The sequence below is a fragment of the Oncorhynchus gorbuscha genome, linkage group LG22 (genome assembly GCF_021184085.1).
Source record: "Oncorhynchus gorbuscha isolate QuinsamMale2020 ecotype Even-year linkage group LG22, OgorEven_v1.0, whole genome shotgun sequence".
Taxonomy (NCBI): Eukaryota; Metazoa; Chordata; class Actinopteri; order Salmoniformes; family Salmonidae; genus Oncorhynchus; species Oncorhynchus gorbuscha.
In genome coordinates, this window is record NC_060194.1 from 49,935,560 (window position 1) to 49,956,250 (window position 20,691).

General features: G+C 47.4%; 1 protein-coding gene across 1 annotated transcript in view; it reads right to left on the minus strand.

Moving 5' to 3' along the window:
- Positions 1-20,691, minus strand: part of LOC124009243 (major facilitator superfamily domain-containing protein 12-like) — a 53,633-nt gene that overhangs the window by 19,299 nt on the left and 13,643 nt on the right. Inside the window, 3 exon segments of the mRNA XM_046320840.1 lie at positions 12,634-12,728; positions 13,724-13,894; positions 14,051-14,143. Of these exon segments, the coding sequence (XP_046176796.1) occupies positions 12,634-12,728; positions 13,724-13,894; positions 14,051-14,143 (359 nt within the window).

The following is a 20,691-nucleotide window of genomic DNA, read 5'->3' on the forward strand; positions in this document are numbered from 1 at the left end:
GTTAGTGGAGCTAAGACTCCCAGGCTAGCAGTGGGTTAGTGGAGCTAAGACTCCCAGGCTAGCAGTGGGTTAGTGGGGCTAAGACTCCCAGGCTAGCAGTGGGTTAGTGGGGCTAAGACTCCCAGGCTAGCAGTGGGTTAGTGGAGCTAAGACTCCCAGGCTAGCAGTGGGTTAGTGGAGCTAAGACTCCCAGGCTAGCAGTGGGTTAGTGGAGCTAAGACTCCCAGGCTAGCAGTGGGTTAGTGGGGCTAACATGATGCAGTCCAGACTCCCAGGCTAGCAGTGGGTTAGTGGAGCTAAGACTCCCAGGCTAGCAGTGGGTTAGTGGGGCTAAGACTCCCAGGCTAGCAGTGGGTTAGTGGAGCTAAGACTCCCAGGCTAGCAGTGGGTTAGTGGGGCTAAGACTCCCAGGCTAGCAGTGGGTTAGTGGGGCTAAGACTCCCAGGCTAGCAGTGGGTTAGTGGAGCTAAGACTCCCAGGCTAGCAGTGAGTTAGTGGGGCTAAGACTCCCAGGCTAGCAGTGGGTTAGTGGAGCTAAGACTCCCAGGCTAGCAGTGGGTTAGTGGAGCTAAGACTCCCAGGCTAGCAGTGGGTTAGTGGGGCTAAGACTCCCAGGCTAGCAGTGGGTTAGTGGAGCTAAGACTCCCAGGCTAGCAGTGAGTTAGTGGGGCTAAGACTCCCAGGCTAGCAGTGGGTTAGTGGAGCTAAGACTCCCAGGCTAGCAGTGGGTTAGTGGAGCTAAGACTCCCAGGCTAGCAGTGGGTTAGTGGGGCTAAGACTCCCAGGCTAGCAGTGGGTTAGTGGAGCTAAGACTCCCAGGCTAGCAGTGGGTTAGTGGAGCTAAGACTCCCAGGCTAGCAGTGGGTTAGTGGAGCTAAGACTCCCAGGCTAGCAGTGGGTTAGTGGAGCTAAGACTCCCAGGCTAGCAGTGGGTTAGTGGAGCTAAGACTCCCAGGCTAGCAGTGGGTTAGTGGGGCTAAGACTCCCAGGCTAGCAGTGGGTTAGTGGGGCTAACACTCCCAGGCTAGCAGTGGGTTAGTGGGGCTAACACTCCCAGGCTAGCAGTGGGTTAGTGGGGCTAACACTCCCAGGCTAGCAGTGGGTTAGTGGAGCTAACACTCGCAGGCTAGCAGTGGGTTAGTGGGGCTAACACTCCCAGGCTAGCAGTGGGTTAGTGGGGCTAACATGATGCAGTCCAGACTCCCAGGCTAGCAGTGGGTTAGTGGAGCTAAGACTCCCAGGCTAGCAGTGGGTTAGTGGAGCTAAGACTCCCAGGCTAGCAGTGGGTTAGTGGAGCTAAGACTCCCAGGCTAGCAGTGGGTTAGTGGAGCTAAGACTCCCAGGCTAGCAGTGGGTTAGTGGAGCTAAGACTCCCAGGCTAGCAGTGGGTTAGTGGGGCTAACACTCCCAGGCTAGCAGTGGGTTAGTGGGGCTAACACTCCCAGGCTAGCAGTGGGTTAGTGGAGCTAACACTCCCAGGCTAGCAGTGGGTTAGTGGGGCTAACACTCCCAGGCTAGCAGTGGGTTAGTGGGGCTAACATGATGCAGTCCAGACTCCCAGGCTAGCAGTGGGTTAGTGGAGCTAAGACTCCCAGGCTAGCAGTGGGTTAGTGGAGCTAAGACTCCCAGGCTAGCAGTGGGTTAGTGGAGCTAAGACTCCCAGGCTAGCAGTGAGTTAGTGGAGCTAAGACTCCCAGGCTAGCAGTGGGTTAGTGGAGCTAAGACTCCCAGGCTAGCAGTGAGTTAGTGGAGCTAAGATGATGCAGCCCAGACTCCCAGGCTAGCAGTGAGTTAGTGGAGCTAACATGATACAGCCCAGACTCCCAGGCTAGCAGTGAGTTAGTGGAGCTAACATGATGCAATCCAGACTCCCAGGCTAGCAGTGAGTTAGTGGAGCTAACATGATGCAATCCAGACTCCCAGGCTAGCAGTGGGTTAGTGGGGCTAACATGATGCAATCCAGACTCCCAGGCTAGCAGTGAGTTAGTGGAGCTAACATGATGCAATCCAGACTCCCAGGCTAGCAGTGAGTTAGTGGAGCTAACATGATGCAATCCAGACTCCCAGGCTAGCAGTGAGTTAGTGGAGCTAACATGATGCATCCAGACTCCCAGGCTAACAGTGGGTTAGTGGAGCTAAGATGATGCAGCCCAGACTCCCAGGCTAGCAGTGAGTTAGTGGAGCTAACATGATGCATCCAGACTCCCAGGCTAACAGTGGGTTAGTGGAGCTAAGATGATGCAGCCCAGACTCCCAGGCTAGCAGTGAGTTAGTGGAGCTAAGATGATGCAGCCCAGACTCCCAGGCTAGCAGTGGGTTAGTGGAGCTAAGATGATGCAATCCAGACTCCCAGGCTAGCAGTGGGTTAGTGGAGCTAAGATGATGCAATCCAGACTCCCAGGCTAACAGTGAGTTAGTGGAGCTAAGATGATGCAATCCAGACTCCCAGGCTAGCAGTGGGTTAGTGGGGCTAACATGATGCAGTCCAGACTCCCAGGCTAGCAGTGGGTTAGTGGAGCTAAGACTCCCAGGCTAGCAGTGGGTTAGTGGAGCTAAGACTCCCAGGCTAGCAGTGGGTTAGTGGAGCTAAGACTCCCAGGCTAGCAGTGGGTTAGTGGAGCTAAGACTCCCAGGCTAGCAGTGAGTTAGTGGAGCTAAGACTCCCAGGCTAGCAGTGGGTTAGTGGAGCTAAGACTCCCAGGCTAGCAGTGAGTTAGTGGAGCTAAGATGATGCAGCCCAGACTCCCAGGCTAGCAGTGAGTTAGTGGAGCTAACATGATACAGCCCAGACTCCCAGGCTAGCAGTGAGTTAGTGGAGCTAACATGATGCAATCCAGACTCCCAGGCTAGCAGTGAGTTAGTGGAGCTAACATGATGCAATCCAGACTCCCAGGCTAGCAGTGGGTTAGTGGGGCTAACATGATGCAATCCAGACTCCCAGGCTAGCAGTGAGTTAGTGGAGCTAACATGATGCAATCCAGACTCCCAGGCTAGCAGTGAGTTAGTGGAGCTAACATGATGCAATCCAGACTCCCAGGCTAGCAGTGAGTTAGTGGAGCTAACATGATGCATCCAGACTCCCAGGCTAACAGTGGGTTAGTGGAGCTAAGATGATGCAGCCCAGACTCCCAGGCTAGCAGTGAGTTAGTGGAGCTAACATGATGCATCCAGACTCCCAGGCTAACAGTGGGTTAGTGGAGCTAAGATGATGCAGCCCAGACTCCCAGGCTAGCAGTGAGTTAGTGGAGCTAAGATGATGCAGCCCAGACTCCCAGGCTAGCAGTGGGTTAGTGGAGCTAAGATGATGCAATCCAGACTCCCAGGCTAGCAGTGGGTTAGTGGAGCTAAGATGATGCAATCCAGACTCCCAGGCTAACAGTGAGTTAGTGGAGCTAAGATGATGCAATCCAGACTCCCAGGCTAGCAGTGGGTTAGTGGAGCTAACATGATGCAATCCAGACTCCCAGGCTAGCAGTGGGTTAGTGGAGCTAACATGATGCAATCCAGACTCCCAGGCTAGCAGTGGGTTAGTGGAGCTAACATGATGCAGCCCAGACTCCCAGGCTAGCAGTGAGTTAGTGGAGCTAACATGATGCAGCCCAGACTCCCAGGCTAGCAGTGAGTTAGTGGGGCTAACATGATGCAGCCCAGACTCCCAGGCTAGCAGTGGGTTAGTGGAGCTAACATGATGCAATCCAGACTCCCAGGCTAGCAGTGGGTTAGTGGAGCTAACATGATGCAGCCCAGACTCCCAGGCTAGCAGTGAGTTAGTGGAGCTAACATGATGCAGCCCAGACTCCCAGGCTAGCAGTGAGTTAGTGGGGCTAACATGATGCAGCCCAGACTCCCAGGCTAGCAGTGAGTTAGTGGAGCTAAGATGATGCAGTCCAGACTCCCAGGCTAGCAGTGAGTTAGTGGGGCTAACATGATGCAATCCAGACTCCCAGGCTAGCAGTGAGTTAGTGGGGCTAACATGATGCAATCCAGACTCCCAGGCTAGCAGTGAGTTAGTGGGGCTAACATGATGCAATCCAGACTCCCAGGCTAGCAGTGAGTTAGTGGGGCTAACATGATGCAATCCAGACTCCCAGGCTAGCAGTGGGTTAGTGGAGCTAAGATGATGCAATCCAGACTCCCAGGCTAGCAGTGGGTTAGTGGAGCTAAGATGATGCAATCCAGACTCCCAGGCTAACAGTGAGTTAGTGGAGCTAAGATGATGCAATCCAGACTCCCAGGCTAGCAGTGGGTTAGTGGAGCTAACATGATGCAATCCAGACTCCCAGGCTAGCAGTGGGTTAGTGGAGCTAACATGATGCAATCCAGACTCCCAGGCTAGCAGTGGGTTAGTGGAGCTAACATGATGCAGCCCAGACTCCCAGGCTAGCAGTGAGTTAGTGGAGCTAACATGATGCAGCCCAGACTCCCAGGCTAGCAGTGAGTTAGTGGGGCTAACATGATGCAGCCCAGACTCCCAGGCTAGCAGTGGGTTAGTGGAGCTAACATGATGCAATCCAGACTCCCAGGCTAGCAGTGGGTTAGTGGAGCTAACATGATGCAGCCCAGACTCCCAGGCTAGCAGTGAGTTAGTGGAGCTAACATGATGCAGCCCAGACTCCCAGGCTAGCAGTGAGTTAGTGGGGCTAACATGATGCAGCCCAGACTCCCAGGCTAGCAGTGAGTTAGTGGAGCTAAGATGATGCAGCCCAGACTCCCAGGCTAGCAGTGAGTTAGTGGGGCTAACATGATGCAATCCAGACTCCCAGGCTAGCAGTGAGTTAGTGGGGCTAACATGATGCAATCCAGACTCCCAGGCTAGCAGTGAGTTAGTGGGGCTAACATGATGCAATCCAGACTCCCAGGCTAGCAGTGAGTTAGTGGGGCTAACATGATGCAATCCAGACTCCCAGGCTAGCAGTGAGTTAGTGGGGCTAACATGATGCAATCCAGACTCCCAGGCTAGCAGTGAGTTAGTGGGGCTAACATGATGCAATCCAGACTCCCAGGCTAGCAGTGAGTTAGTGGGGCTAACATGATGCAATCCAGACTCCCAGGCTAGCAGTGAGTTAGTGGGGCTAACATGATGCAATCCAGACTCCCAGGCTAGCAGTGAGTTAGTGGGGCTAACATGATGCAATCCAGACTCCCAGGCTAGCAGTGAGTTAGTGGAGCTAACATGATGCAATCCAGACTCCCAGGCTAGCAGTGAGTTAGTGGGGCTAACATGATGCAATCCAGACTCCCAGGCTAGCAGTGAGTTAGTGGGGCTAACATGATGCAATCCAGACTCCCAGGCTAGCAGTGAGTTAGTGGGGCTAACATGATGCAATCCAGACTCCCAGGCTAGCAGTGAGTTAGTGGGGCTAACATGATGCAATCCAGACTCCCAGGCTAGCAGTGAGTTAGTGGGGCTAACATGATGCAATCCAGACTCCCAGGCTAGCAGTGAGTTAGTGGGGCTAACATGATGCAATCCAGACTCCCAGGCTAGCAGTGAGTTAGTGGGGCTAACATGATGCAATCCAGACTCCCAGGCTAGCAGTGAGTTAGTGGGGCTAACATGATGCAATCCAGACTCCCAGGCTAGCAGTGAGTTAGTGGGGCTAACATGATGCAATCCAGACTCCCAGGCTAGCAGTGAGTTAGTGGGGCTAACATGATGCAATCCAGACTCCCAGGCTAGCAGTGAGTTAGTGGGGCTAACATGATGCAATCCAGACTCCCAGGCTAGCAGTGAGTTAGTGGGGCTAACATGATGCAATCCAGACTCCCAGGCTAGCAGTGAGTTAGTGGAGCTAACATGATGCAATCCAGACTCCCAGGCTAGCAGTGAGTTAGTGGGGCTAACATGATGCAATCCAGACTCCCAGGCTAGCAGTGAGTTAGTGGGGCTAACATGATGCAATCCAGACTCCCAGGCTAGCAGTGAGTTAGTGGGGCTAACATGATGCAATCCAGACTCCCAGGCTAGCAGTGAGTTAGTGGGGCTAACATGATGCAATCCAGACTCCCAGGCTAGCAGTCAGTTAGTGGAGCTAACATGATGCAATCCAGACTCCCAGGCTAGCAGTGAGTTAGTGGGGCTAACATGATGCAATCCAGACTCCCAGGCTAGCAGTGAGTTAGTGGGGCTAACATGATGCAATCCAGACTCCCAGGCTAGCAGTGAGTTAGTGGAGCTAACATGATGCAATCCAGACTCCCAGGCTAGCAGTGAGTTAGTGGGGCTAACATGATGCAATCCAGACTCCCAGGCTAGCAGTGAGTTAGTGGGGCTAACATGATGCAATCCAGACTCCCAGGCTAGCAGTGAGTTAGTGGGGCTAACATGATGCAATCCAGACTCCCAGGCTAGCAGTGAGTTAGTGGGGCTAACATGATGCAATCCAGACTCCCAGGCTAGCAGTGAGTTAGTGGAGCTAACATGATGCAATCCAGACTCCCAGGCTAGCAGTGAGTTAGTGGGGCTAACATGATGCAATCCAGACTCCCAGGCTAGCAGTGAGTTAGTGGGGCTAACATGATGCAATCCAGACTCCCAGGCTAGCAGTGAGTTAGTGGGGCTAACATGATGCAATCCAGACTCCCAGGCTAGCAGTGAGTTAGTGGAGCTAACATGATGCAATCCAGACTCCCAGGCTAGCAGTGAGTTAGTGGAGCTAACATGATGCAATCCAGACTCCCAGGCTAGCAGTGAGTTAGTGGAGCTAACATGATGCAATCCAGACTCCCAGGCTAGCAGTGAGTTAGTGGAGCTAAGATGATGCAGTCCAGACTCCCAGGCTAGCAGTGAGTTAGTGGAGCTAAGATGATGCAGTCCAGACTCCCAGGCTAGCAGTGAGTTAGTGGGGCTAACATGATGCAGTCCAGACTCCCAGGCTAGCAGTGAGTTAGTGGAGCTAACATGATGCAATCCAGACTCCCAGGCTAGCAGTGAGTTAGTGGGGCTAAGATGATGCAATCCAGACTCCCAGGCTAGCAGTGAGTTAGTGGAGCTAACATGATGCAATCCAGACTCCCAGGCTAGCAGTGAGTTAGTGGGGCTAACATGATGCAATCCAGACTCCCAGGCTAGCAGTGAGTTAGTGGAGCTAACATGATGCAATCCAGACTCCCAGGCTAGCAGTGAGTTAGTGGGGCTAACATGATGCAATCCAGACTCCCAGGCTAGCAGTGAGTTAGTGGGGCTAACATGATGCAATCCAGACTCCCAGGCTAGCAGTGAGTTAGTGGGGCTAACATGATGCAATCCAGACTCCCAGGCTAGCAGTGAGTTAGTGGAGCTAACATGATGCAATCCAGACTCCCAGGCTAGCAGTGAGTTAGTGGGGCTAAGATGATGCAATCCAGACTCCCAGGCTAGCAGTGAGTTAGTGGAGCTAAGATGATACAGCCCAGACTCCCAGGCTAGCAGTGAGTTAGTGGAGCTAAGATGATACAGTCCAGACTCCCAGGCTAGCAGTGAGTTAGTGGAGCTAAGATGATACAGTCCAGACTCCCAGGCTAGCAGTGAGTTAGTGGAGCTAAGATGATACAGCCCAGACTCCCAGGCTAGCAGTGAGTTAGTGGGGCTAAGATGATACAGCCCAGACTTCCAGGCTAGCAGTGAGTTAGTGGGGCTAACATGATGCAATCCAGACTCCCAGGCTAGCAGTGAGTTAGTGGGGCTAACATGATGCAATCCAGACTCCCAGGCTAACAGTGAGTTAGTGGGGCTAACATGATGCAGCCCAGACTCCCAGGCTAGCAGTGAGTTAGTGGAGCTAACATGATGCAGTCCAGACTCCCAGGCTAGCAGTGAGTTAGTGGAGCTAACATGATGCAGCCCAGACTCCCAGGCTAGCAGTGAGTTAGTGGGGCTAAGATGATACAGCCCAGACTCCCAGGCTAGCAGTGAGTTAGTGGGGCTAACATGATGCAATCCAGACTCCCAGGCTAGCAGTGAGTTAGTGGAGCTAACATGATGCAATCCAGACTCCCAGGCTAACAGTGAGTTAGTGGAGCTAAGATGATGCAATCCAGACTCCCAGGCTAGCAGTGAGTTAGTGGAGCTAACATGATGCAATCCAGACTTCCAGGCTAGCAGTGAGTTAGTGGGGCTAAGATGATGCAGCCCAGACTCCCAGGCTAGCAGTGAGTTAGTGGGGCTAACATGATGCAGCCCAGACTCCCAGGCTAGCAGTGAGTTAGTGGAGCTAACATGATGCAATCCAGACTCCCAGGCTAGCAGTGAGTTAGTGGAGCTAACATGATGCAATCCAGACTCCCAGGCTAGCAGTGAGTTAGTGGGGCTAACATGATGCAATCCAGACTCCCAGGCTAGCAGTGAGTTAGTGGAGCTAACATGATGCAATCCAGACTCCCAGGCTAGCAGTGAGTTAGTGGAGCTAACATGATGCAGCCCAGACTCCCAGGCTAGCAGTGAGTTAGTGGAGCTAACATGATGCAATCCAGACTCCCAGGCTAGCAGTGAGTTAGTGGAGCTAACATGATGCAATCCAGACTCCCAGGCTAGCAGTGAGTTAGTGGGGCTAAGATGATGCAATCCAGACTCCCAGGCTAGCAGTGAGTTAGTGGAGCTAACATGATGCAATCCAGACTCCCAGGCTAGCAGTGAGTTAGTGGAGCTAACATGATGCAGCCCAGACTCCCAGGCTAGCAGTGAGTTAGTGGAGCTAACATGATGCAATCCAGACTCCCAGGCTAGCAGTGAGTTAGTGGAGCTAACATGATGCAGCCCAGACTCCCAGGCTAGCAGTGAGTTAGTGGGGCTAACATGATGCAATCCAGACTCCCAGGCTAGCAGTGAGTTAGTGGGGCTAACATGATGCAATCCAGACTCCCAGGCTAGCAGTGAGTTAGTGGGGCTAACATGATGCAATCCAGACTCCCAGGCTAGCAGTGAGTTAGTGGGGCTAACATGATGCAATCCAGACTCCCAGGCTAGCAGTGAGTTAGTGGGGCTAACATGATGCAATCCAGACTCCCAGGCTAGCAGTGAGTTAGTGGGGCTAACATGATGCAATCCAGACTCCCAGGCTAGCAGTGAGTTAGTGGAGCTAACATGATGCAATCCAGACTCCCAGGCTAGCAGTGAGTTAGTGGAGCTAACATGATGCAATCCAGACTCCCAGGCTAGCAGTGAGTTAGTGGAGCTAACATGATGCAGCCCAGACTCCCAGGCTAGCAGTGAGTTAGTGGAGCTAACATGATGCAATCCAGACTCCCAGGCTAGCAGTGAGTTAGTGGAGCTAACATGATGCAATCCAGACTCCCAGGCTAGCAGTGAGTTAGTGGGGCTAAGATGATGCAATCCAGACTCCCAGGCTAGCAGTGAGTTAGTGGAGCTAACATGATGCAATCCAGACTCCCAGGCTAGCAGTGAGTTAGTGGAGCTAACATGATGCAATCCAGACTCCCAGGCTAGCAGTGAGTTAGTGGAGCTAACATGATGCAGCCCAGACTCCCAGGCTAGCAGTGAGTTAATGGAGCTAACATGATGCAATCCAGACTCCCAGGCTAGCAGTGAGTTAGTGGAGCTAACATGATGCAGCCCAGACTCCCAGGCTAGCAGTGAGTTAGTGGGGCTAACATGATGCAGTCCAGACTCCCAGGCTAGCAGTGAGTTAGTGGGGCTAACATGATGCAATCCAGACTCCCAGGCTAGCAGTGAGTTAGTGGAGCTAACATGATGCAGCCCAGACTCCCAGTGCAGGATAGCAGTGGGTTAGTGGAGCTAACATGATGCAGCCCAGACTCCCAGGCTAGCAGTGAGTTAGTGGGGCTAACATGATGCAGTCCAGACTCCCAGGCTAGCAGTGAGTTAGTGGAGCTAACATGATGCAGCCCAGACTCCCAGTGCAGGATAGCAGTGGGTTAGTGGAGCTAACATGATGCAGCCCAGACTCCCAGGCTAGCAGTGAGTTAGTGGGGCTAACATGATGCAGTCCAGACTCCCAGGCTAGCAGTGAGTTAGTGGAGCTAACATGATGCAGCCCAGACTCCCAGTGCAGGATAGCAGTGGGTTAGTGGAGCTAACATGATGCAGCCCAGACTCCCAGGCTAGCAGTGAGTTAGTGGGGCTAACATGATGCAGTCCAGACTCCCAGGCTAGCAGTGAGTTAGTGGAGCTAACATGATGCAGCCCAGACTCCCAGTGCAGGATAGCAGTGGGTTAGTGGAGCTAACATGATGCAATCCAGACTCCCAGGCTAGCAGTGAGTTAGTGGAGCTAACATGATGCAGCCCAGACTCCCAGGCTAACAGTGAGTTAGTAGCGCTAACATGATGCAGCCCAGACTTCCAGGCTAGCAGTGAGTTAGTAGAGCTAACATGATGCAGCCCAGACTCCCAGGCTAACAGTGAGTTAGTAGCGCTAACATGATGCAGCCCAGACTTCCAGGCTAGCAGTGAGTTAGTGGAGCTAACATGATGCAGCCCAGACTCCCAGGCTAGCAGTGAGTTAGTGGAGCTACCATGATGCAGCCCAGACTTCCAGGCTAGCAGTGAGTTATTGAAGCTAACATGATGCAGCCCAGACTCCCAGGCTAACAGTGAGTTAGTAGAGCTAACATGATGCAGCCCAGACTTCCAGGCTAGCAGTGAGTTAGTGGAGCTAACATGATGCAGCCCAGACTCCCAGGCTAGCAGTGAGTTAGTGGAGCTAACATGATGCAGTCCAGACTCCCAGGCTAGCAGTGAGTTAGTGGGGCTAACATGATGCAGTCCAGACTCCCAGGCTAGCAGTGAGTTAGTGAAGCTAACATGATGCAGCCCAGACTCCCAGTGCAGGATAGCAGTGGGTTAGTGGAGCTAACATGATGCAATCCAGACTCCCAGGCTAGCAGTGAGTTAGTGGAGACAACATGATGCAGCCAGACTCCCAGGCTAGCAGTGAGTTAGTGGAGCTACCATGATGCAGCCCAGACTTCCAGGCTAGCAGTGAGTTATTGAAGCTAACATGATGCAGCCCAGACTTCCAGGCTAGCAGTGAGTTATTGAAGCTAACATGATGCAGCCCAGACTCCCAGGCTAACAGTGAGTTAGTAGAGCTAACATGATGCAGCCCAGACTTCCAGGCTAGCAGTGAGTTAGTGGAGCTAACATGATGCAGCCCAGACTCCCAGGCTTGCAGTGAGTTAGTGGAGCTAACATGATGCAGCCCAGACTCCCAGTACAGGCTAGCAGTGAGTTAGTGGAGCTAACATGATGCAGCCCAGACTCCCAGTACAGGCTAGCAGTGAGTTAGTGGAGCTAACATGATGCAGCCCAGACTCCCAGTACAGGCTAGCAGTGAGTTAGTGGAGCTAACATGATGCAGCCCAGACTCCCAGTGCAGGATAGCAGTGAGTTAGTGGAGCTAACATGATGCAGCCCAGACTCCCAGTGCAGGATAGCAGTGAGTTAGTAGAGCTAACATGATGCAGCCCAGACTCCCAGGCTAGCAGTGAGTTAGTGGAGCTAACATGATGCAGCCCAGACTCCCAGGCTAGCAGTGAGTTAGTGGAGCTAACATGATGCAATCCAGACTCCCAGGCTAGCAGTGAGTTAGTGGAGCTACCATGATGCAGCCCAGACTTCCAGGCTAGCAGTGAGTTATTGAAGCTAACATGATGCAGCCCAGACTCCCAGGCTAACAGTGAGTTAGTAGAGCTAACATGATGCAGCCCAGACTTCCAGGCTAGCAGTGAGTTAGTGGAGCTAACATGATGCAGCCCAGACTCCCAGGCTAGCAGTGAGTTAGTGGAGCTAACATGATGCAGCCCAGACTCCCAGTACAGGCTAGCAGTGAGTTAGTGGAGCTAACATGATGCAGCCCAGACTCCCAGTACAGGCTAGCAGTGAGTTAGTGGAGCTAACATGATGCAGCCCAGACTCCCAGTGCAGGATAGCAGTGAGTTAGTGGAGCTAACATGATGCAGCCCAGACTCCCAGTGCAGGATAGCAGTGAGTTAGTAGAGCTAACATGATGCAGCCCAGACTCCCAGGCTAGCAGTGAGTTAGTGGAGCTAACATGATGCAGCCCAGACTCCCAGGCTAGCAGTGAGTTAGTGGAGCTAACATGATGCAGCCCAGACTCCCAGGCTAGCAGTGAGTTAGTGGAGCTAACATGATGCAGTCCAGACTCCCAGGCTAGCAGTGAGTTAGTGGAGCTAACATGATGCAGCCCAGACTCCCAGGCTAGCAGTGAGTTAGTGGAGCTAACATGATGCAGTCCAGACTCCCAGGCTAGCAGTGAGTTAGTGGAGCTAACATGATGCAGCCCAGACTCCCAGGCTAGCAGTGAGTTAGTGGAGCTAACATGATGCAGCCCAGACTCCCAGGCTAGCAGTGAGTCAGTGGAGCTAACATGATGCAGTCCAGACTCCCAGGCTAGCAGTGAGTTAGTGGAGCTAACATGATGCAGCCCAGACTCCCAGGCTAGCAGTGAGTTAGTAGAACAGGCACGGTTCTCTATAATAAGGGGCTGGCTGTGCTGAAAGACACATTTGATTTGATCCGTGACACATTTGAAAGAAGTACTGACCTTAACACAAATTTCAGTACCAAACCGTTTTTCATGTTGTAGTATTGAAAAAGTAGAGAAGCGTGGGTATTGCACACAACACTAAGGCAGACACACACACACACACTCACTGGCAGGGGTGTAGAGTCTGTATCATCATAACAGCTACTCCGTTGGCCACCTTGTCAGTGAAGCTCATGGCCCCATAAACAAACGCTCCACTTTGCTGTGAAATACAGGGAAAGTTTCACAAACATGAAAACAAACTCCATCAGTCTCACACATTAACTCATCGGGCCCTAAGATTCTCCTGACCACAAAAAAATACTATAACTAAGGGTCTAGAGTCTAGTTGAAGACGATCGCTACGGGTCTAGTTGAAGACCGTAACTACGGGTCTAGTTGAAGACCGTAACTACGGGTCTAGTTGAAGACCGTAACTACGGGTCTAGTTGAAGACCGTAACTACGGGTCTAGTTGAAGACCGTAACTACGGGTCTAGTTGCTAGTTGAAGACCGTAACTACGGGTCTAGTTGAAGACCGTAACTACGGGTCTAGTTGAAGACCGTAACTACGGGTCTAGTTGAAGACCGTAACTACGGGTCTAGTTGAAGACCGTAACTACGGGTCTAGTTGAAGACCGTAACACTACGGGTCTAGTTGAAGACCGTAACTACGGGTCTAGTTGAAGACCGTAACACTACGGGTCTAGTTGAAGACCGTAACACTAAGGGTCTAGTTGAAGACCGTAACTAAGGGTCTAGTTGAAGACCGTAACTACGGGTCTAGTTGAAGACCGTAACTACGGGTCTAGTTGAAGACCGTAACTACGGGTCTAGTTGAAGACCGTAACTACGGGTCTAGTTGAAGACCGTAACTACGGGTCTAGTTGAAGACCGTAACTACGGGTCTAGTTGAAGACCGTAACTACGGGTCTAGTTGAAGACCGTAACTACGGGTCTAGTTGAAGACCGTAACTACGGGTCTAGTTGAAGACCGTAACTACGGGTCTAGTTGAAGACCGTAACTACGGGTCTAGTTGAAGACCGTAACACTACGGGTCTAGTTGAAGACCGTAACTAAGGGTCTAGTTGAAGACCGTAACTAAGGGTCTAGTTGAAGACCGTAACTAAGGGTCTAGTTGAAGACCGTAACTACGGGTCTAGTTGAAGACCGTAACTAAGGGTCTAGTTGAAGACTGTAACTTTATTAACACCAACCGTCTGGTCCCCGATGAGGTCAGCGGTCATGGAGAGTGACATCACCAGGATGGTAGCTGACCCCACCCCTAGAAGGACGGACGCCCCGTAGATCCGGTCACCCATCTGGTCGTCTATCAACACCCAATAAGAGAAGGCCATGATCAGCAGCAGGCCCACAAAGTAGGTCATCTACCAATCAGAGACCAGCAAGACACAAATATTAGTTCAATAATGTAATGTCAGAGATGTACTGAAAACCTAATCCATAAAATCTACTGTGTTATGTGTATTACAGTTTGAGACAAACTACTGAACAGATCGTAAATAGACCAGACAGACACTCACACATTTGCCGATGAGTTTGCTGATAGACTTCATGATGAAAGAGGAAGCGAAGCCACTGACGTACATCACCAAGGGAATAGTGGCAATGTATTTCTGGAACAGGGGACAGAACGTCTAAGTAACACAGTTTCCTAACAGGTACAGCCAAGGTCCTGGTTCTATATCAATAACAGGTACAGCCAAGGTCCTGGTTCTACATCAATAACAGGTACAGCCAAGGTCCTGGTTCTACATCAATAACAGATACAGCCAAGGTCCTGGTTCTACATCAATAACAGATACAGCCAAGGTCCTGGTTCTACATCAATAACAGATACAGCCAAGGTCCTGGTTCTACATCAATAACAGATACAGCCAAGGTCCTGGTTCTACATCAATAACAGATACAGCCAAGGTCCTGGTTCTATATCAATAACAGATACAGCCAAGGTCCTGGTTCTATATCAATAACAGATACAGCCAAGGTCCTGGTTCTATATCAAGAACAGATACAGGTATAGTTATAATTGTAGGTACAGGTATAGTTATAATTGTAGGTATAGGTATAGTTATAATTGTAGGTATAGGTATAGTTATAATTGTAGGTATAGGTATAATTGTAGGTATAGGTATAATTGTAGGTATAGGTATAATTGTAGGTATAATTGTAGGTATAGGTATAGTTATAATTGTAGGTATAGGTATAATTGTAGGTATAGGTATAATTGTAGGTATAATTGTAGGTATAGGTATAGTTATAATTATAGGTATAGTTATAATTATAGGTATAGTTATAATTATAGGTATAGTTATAATTATAGGTATAGTTATAGGTATAGGTACAGGTATAGGTACAGGTATAGTTATAATTATAGGTATAGTTATAATTATAGGTACAGGTATAGTTATAATTATAGGTACAGGTATAGTTATAATTATAGGTACAGGTATAGTTATAATTGTAGGTACAGGTATAGTTATAATTGTAGGTACAGGTATAGTTATAATTATAGGTACAGGTACAGGTATAGTTATAATTATAGGTATAGGTACAGGTATAGTTATAATTATAGGTATAGGTATAGGTACAGGTATAGTTATAATTATAGGTATAGGTACAGGTATAGTTATAATTATAGGTATAGGTATAGTTATAATTATAGGTACAGGTACAGGTATAGTTATAATTATAGGTATAGGTACAGGTATAGTTATAATTATAGGTATAGGTACAGGTATAGTTATAATTATAGGTATAGGTATAGTTATAATTATAGGTATAGGTACAGGTATAGTTATAATTATAGGTATAGTTATAATTATAGGTATAGTTATAATTATAGGTATAGTTATAATTATAGGTATAGTTATAATTATAGGTATAGTTATAATTACAGGTATAGTTATAATTATAGGTACAGGTATAGTTATAATTATAGGTACAGGTATAGTTATAATTATAGGTACAGGTATAGTTATAATTATAGGTACAGGTATAGTTATAATTATAGGTATAGTTAAAGGCATAGCTAAAGTATCGGTATAATTATTGGTATAGTTATAAGTATAGTTTTTTCCTGAAAGAAATTGATTTAAAAAAATACCCTGGCCCTGATGAACTAGACCCCCGCCTCCTACACCTAGCTGCAGACATCATTGCTCCACACTTCTTTGGGACTGGGGGGCAGTATTGAGTAGCTTGGATAATAAGGTTCCCAGAGTAAACTGCCTGCTACTCAGGCCCAAAAGCTAGAATATGCATATAATTAGTAGATGTGGGTAGAAAACACTCTGAAGTTTCTAAAACTGTTTGAATGATGTATGTGAGTTTAACAGAACTCATATGGCAGGCGGCAAAAACCTGAGAAACAATCCAACCAGGAAGTGGGAAATCTGAGGTTTGTAGTTTTTCAAGTCATTGCCTATTGAATATACAGTGTCTATGGGGTCATATTGCACTTCCTAAGGCTTCCACTAGATGTCAACAGTCTTTAGAACCTTGTTTGAGGCTTCTACTGTGAAGGAGGAGAGAATGAGAGCTTATTGAGTAAGAGGTCCGGCAGAATGAATTTGGATTTGTGAACTAAACACGTGAATAAAAAGGAGGTATTTGGCCATAAATTATAGACTTTATCGAAACAAAACAAACATTTGTGGAACTGGGATTCCTGGGAGTGCATTCTGATGAAGATCATCAAAGGTAAGTGAATATTTATAAAGCTATTTCTGACTTTTCTGACACCTCTCCTTCTTTGGAAAATGCCTGTATGTTTTTCTGTGGCTAGGCGGTGACCTAACATAATCGCAAGGTGTGCTTTCGCCGTAAAGCTTTTTTGAAATCTGACACAGCGGTTGCATTAAGGAGTAGTTTATCTATATTTCCATGCATAACACTTGTATCTTTTATCAATGTTTATGATGAGTATTTCTGTAATTTGATGTGGCTCTCTGCACTTTTACCGGATGTTTGTTTGAGACAATGCATTTCTGAACATAACACACCAATTTCAAATAAGGTTTTTGGACAGAAAGATTAACTTTATCGAACAAAACACACATTTATTATGTAACATTGAGTCCTGGGAGTGCCATCTGATGAAGATCATCAAAGGTTAGTGATGAATTTAATTGCCATTTCTGACATTTGCGAGGGCTCTCCTTGGCTGACCTAACATAAGCGTTTGGTGTGCTTTCTCCGTAAAGCCTATTTGAAATCGGACACTGTGGCTGGATTTACAACAAGTTTATCTTTAAAATGGTGGATAATACTTGTATGTTTGAGGAATTTTAATTATGGGATTTCTGTTGTTTGTATTTGGCGCCCTGCAGTTTCACTGGCTGTTGACAGGTTGGACGCTACCATCCCACATATCCCAGAGAGGTTAACATGTATTTTTAACCTCACGCTTGACGTTCAGGAAATCCCCAAGTTATGGATATCTGCTTTTGAACTGCCTCTCCTGAAAGGTGGAGATCCTTCGCTACTTGACAACTATCAACCCATATCAAAATTGTCTGTACTTGTCAAAGGTACCGGAGTCCTTAGTTAGTAAGCTAAAGGTTTACTTCCAAGAAAACAACATCTTAAATGGAATGCAATCAGGTTTTAGGTCTGGCCACAGCACTGTTTCAGCAACATTGAAGGTTTTAAATGACATCCACTGTGCTCTTGATAAAGAAGCTACATTGTTTTTATTGATTTGTCGACGGCTTTTGACACCATGGACCATGCTGTGTTAGTGCAAAGGTTAAAATGTTGTGGATTTACTGAGATGATTGTAAATCTGGGCCCATAGAGGTGTGCTCAGGTGTTCCACAAGGTTCTATTTTGGGCCCACTGTTGTTCATTTTGTATATCAACAACATTGGGGATCTTATTGAAACTGTGGGTGTTTGTCTTTATGCAGATGATACTGTTCTTTATTCAAGTGGTAGTAGTTTATCCTTAGCTTTTGAAAATGCCAAAAGAGCATTTAATATCATACATCTGTATGATTTAAAGCTGATTCTAAATTCGGTTAAAACAAAAGGCATGGTATTTCCAAATGCCAGTCATGTTACTAATCATGCCATTGCTACATCGGGTGGACATACTATAGAGCAAGTTAAAGTAAAAAATATTTGGGTGTGTGGGTTGATGACAAGCTGAGCTTCACTGTGCATGTAGAGGACTTGATAAGGAAGCTCAAGCTGAAAATAGGGTTTTATTAACGGCATAAGGCTTGTTTTTCTTTTGAGGTCAGGAAGGAGCTGGTACGATGTACATTACTGTCGGTTTTAGATTGTAGTGATGTTATATATATGCAGGCCTCAGCCACGACCCTGAGAGCCCTTGATTCAGTGTATCATACAGCCCTCAGGTTCATTACACATCAGAAACGTCTAACACATCATTGTGATGTCAACAGCGCTGTTGGCTGGTCATCATTGACCTCGCGTAGGCTTAAACACTGGTATGCACTGATTTATAAGGCCATATTGGATAAAATGCCATTTCATCTGAAGTTCTTTTTTAGTCAGGTCAGTAAATAAATATCAATTACGTTCCCATTCTGATTTGCTTCTAACTGTACCAAAAATTACAACAGGTCATGGTAGAAATAGTTTTAGTTACTCAGCTCCGTGGTCCTGGAATTCTCTCCTGAACATTTTAAAATGTGATGATATAGTTTCGTTGTTGGAGTTTAAACACTTGATCGATGTATATATCATAGAAGAGTGTAATTGTCTTTAGGTCAGCTGTTTTTAGTCAAGATGTTTGTGTTTTTAAACATAAAATGTTTTTGTTGTACTGTATGTGTGTTTATAGTTTTGTTTAATGTTGTGTTAGTGTACGTAAGTTGTTTTGTCTGAAACGTTGTTCTCCCTGCTGCTATTGGACCAGGTCTCTATTGGAAAAGAGATGTTATCTCAATGAGAAAACCTGCTGCTATTGGACCAGGTCTCTATTGGAAAAGAGATGTTATCTCAATGAGAAAACCTGCTGCTATTGGACCAGGTCTCTCTTGGAAAAGAGATGTTATCTCAATGAGAAAACCTGCTGCTATTGGACCAGGTCTCTCTTGGAAAAGAGATGTTATCTCAATGAGAAAACCTGCTGCTATTGGACCAGGTCTCTCTTGGAAAAGAGATGTTATCTCAATGAGAAAACCTGCTGCTATTGGACCAGGTCTCTCTTGGAAAAGAGATGTTATCTCAATGAGAAAACCTGCTGCTATTGGACCAGGTCTCTCTTGGAAAAGAGATGTTATCTCAATGAGAAAACCTGCTGCTATTGGACCAGGTCTCTCTTGGAAAAGAGATGTTATCTCAATGAGAAAACCTGCTGCTATTGGACCAGGTCTCTCTTGGAAAAGAGATGTTATCTCAATGAGAAAACCTGCTGCTATTGGACCAGGTCTCTCTTGGAAAAGAGATGTTATCTCAATGAGAAAACCTGCTGCTATTGGACCAGGTCTCTCTCAATGGAAAAGAGATGTTATCTCAATGAGAAAACCTGCTGCTATTGGACCAGGTCTCTCTTGGAAAAGAGATGTTATCTCAATGAGAAAACCTGCTGCTATTGGACCAGGTCTCTCTTGGAAAAGAGATGTTATCTCAATGAGAAAACCTGCTGCTATTGGACCAGGTCTCTCTTGGAAAAGAGATGTTATCTCAATGAGAAAACCTGCTGCTATTGGACCAGGTCTCTCTTGGAAAAGAGATGTTATCTCAATGAGAAAACCTGCTGCTATTGGACCAGGTCTCTCTTGAAAAGAGATGTTATCTCAATGAGAAAACCTGCTGCTATTGGACCAGGTCTCTCTTGGAAAAGAGATGTTATCTCAATGAGAAAACCTGCTGCTATTGGACCAGGTCTCTCTTGGAAAAGAGATGTTATCTCAATGAGAAAACCTGCTGCTATTGGACCAGGTCTCTTGGAAAAGAGATGTTATCTCAATGAGAAAACCTGCTGCTATTGGACCAGGTCTCTCTTGGAAAAGAGATGTTATCTCAATGAGAAAACCTGCTGCTATTGGACCAGGTCTCTCTTGGAAAAGAGATGTTATCTCAATGAGAAAACCTGCTGCTATTGGACCAGGTCTCTCTTGGAAAAGAGATGTTATCTCAATGAGAAAACCTGCTGCTATTGGACCAGGTCTCTCTTAGAAAAGAGATGTTATCTCAATGAGAAAACCTGCTGCTATTGGACCAGGTCTCTCTTAGAAAAGAGATGTTATCTCAATGAGAAAACCTGCTGCTATTGGACCAGGTCTCTCTTGGAAAAGAGATGTTATCTCAATGAGAAAACCTGCTGCTATTGGACCAGGTCTCTCTTGGAAAAGAGATGTTATCTCAATGAGAAAACCTGCTGCTATTGGACCAGGTCTCTCTTGGAAAAGAGATGTTATCTCAATGAGAAAACCTGCTGCTATTGGACCAGGTCTCTCTTGGAAAAGAGATGTTATCTCAATGAGAAAACCTGAGAAAACTGCTATTGGACCAGGTCTCTCTTGGAAAAGAGATGTTATCTCAATGAGAAAACCTGCTGCTATTGGACCAGGTCTCTCTTAGAAAAGAGATGTTATCTCAATGAGAAAACCTGCTGCTATTGGACCAGGTCTCTCTTGGAAAAGAGATGTTATCTCAATGAGAAAACCTGCTGCTATTGGACCAGGTCTCTCTTGGAAAAGAGATGTTATCTCAATGAGAAAACCTGCTGCTATTGGACCAGGTCTCTCTTGGAAAAGAGATGTTATCTCAATGAGAAAACCTGCTGCTATTGGACCAGGTCTCTCTTGGAAAAGAGATGTTATCTCAATGAGAAAACCTGCTGCTATTGGACCAGGTCTCTCTTGGAAAAGAGATGTTATCTCAATGAGAAAACCTGCTGCTATTGGACCAGGTCTCTCTTGGAAAAGAGATGTTATCTCAATGAGAAAACCTGCTGCTATTGGACCAGGTCTCTCTTGGAAAAGAGATGTTATCTCAATGAGAAAACCTGTATAAATAAAGGTCAAATTAAATAATAGTTATCGGTATAGTTACAGGTGTCGGTATAATTAAAGTGATCGGTATAGTTATAGGTATCGTTATCGCTATAGTGGTGTTACCTTTGGCAGCATGAGAGTGTTGGTAAGATACATGATGTTGTCACCTTTGGCAGCATGAGAGTGTTGGTA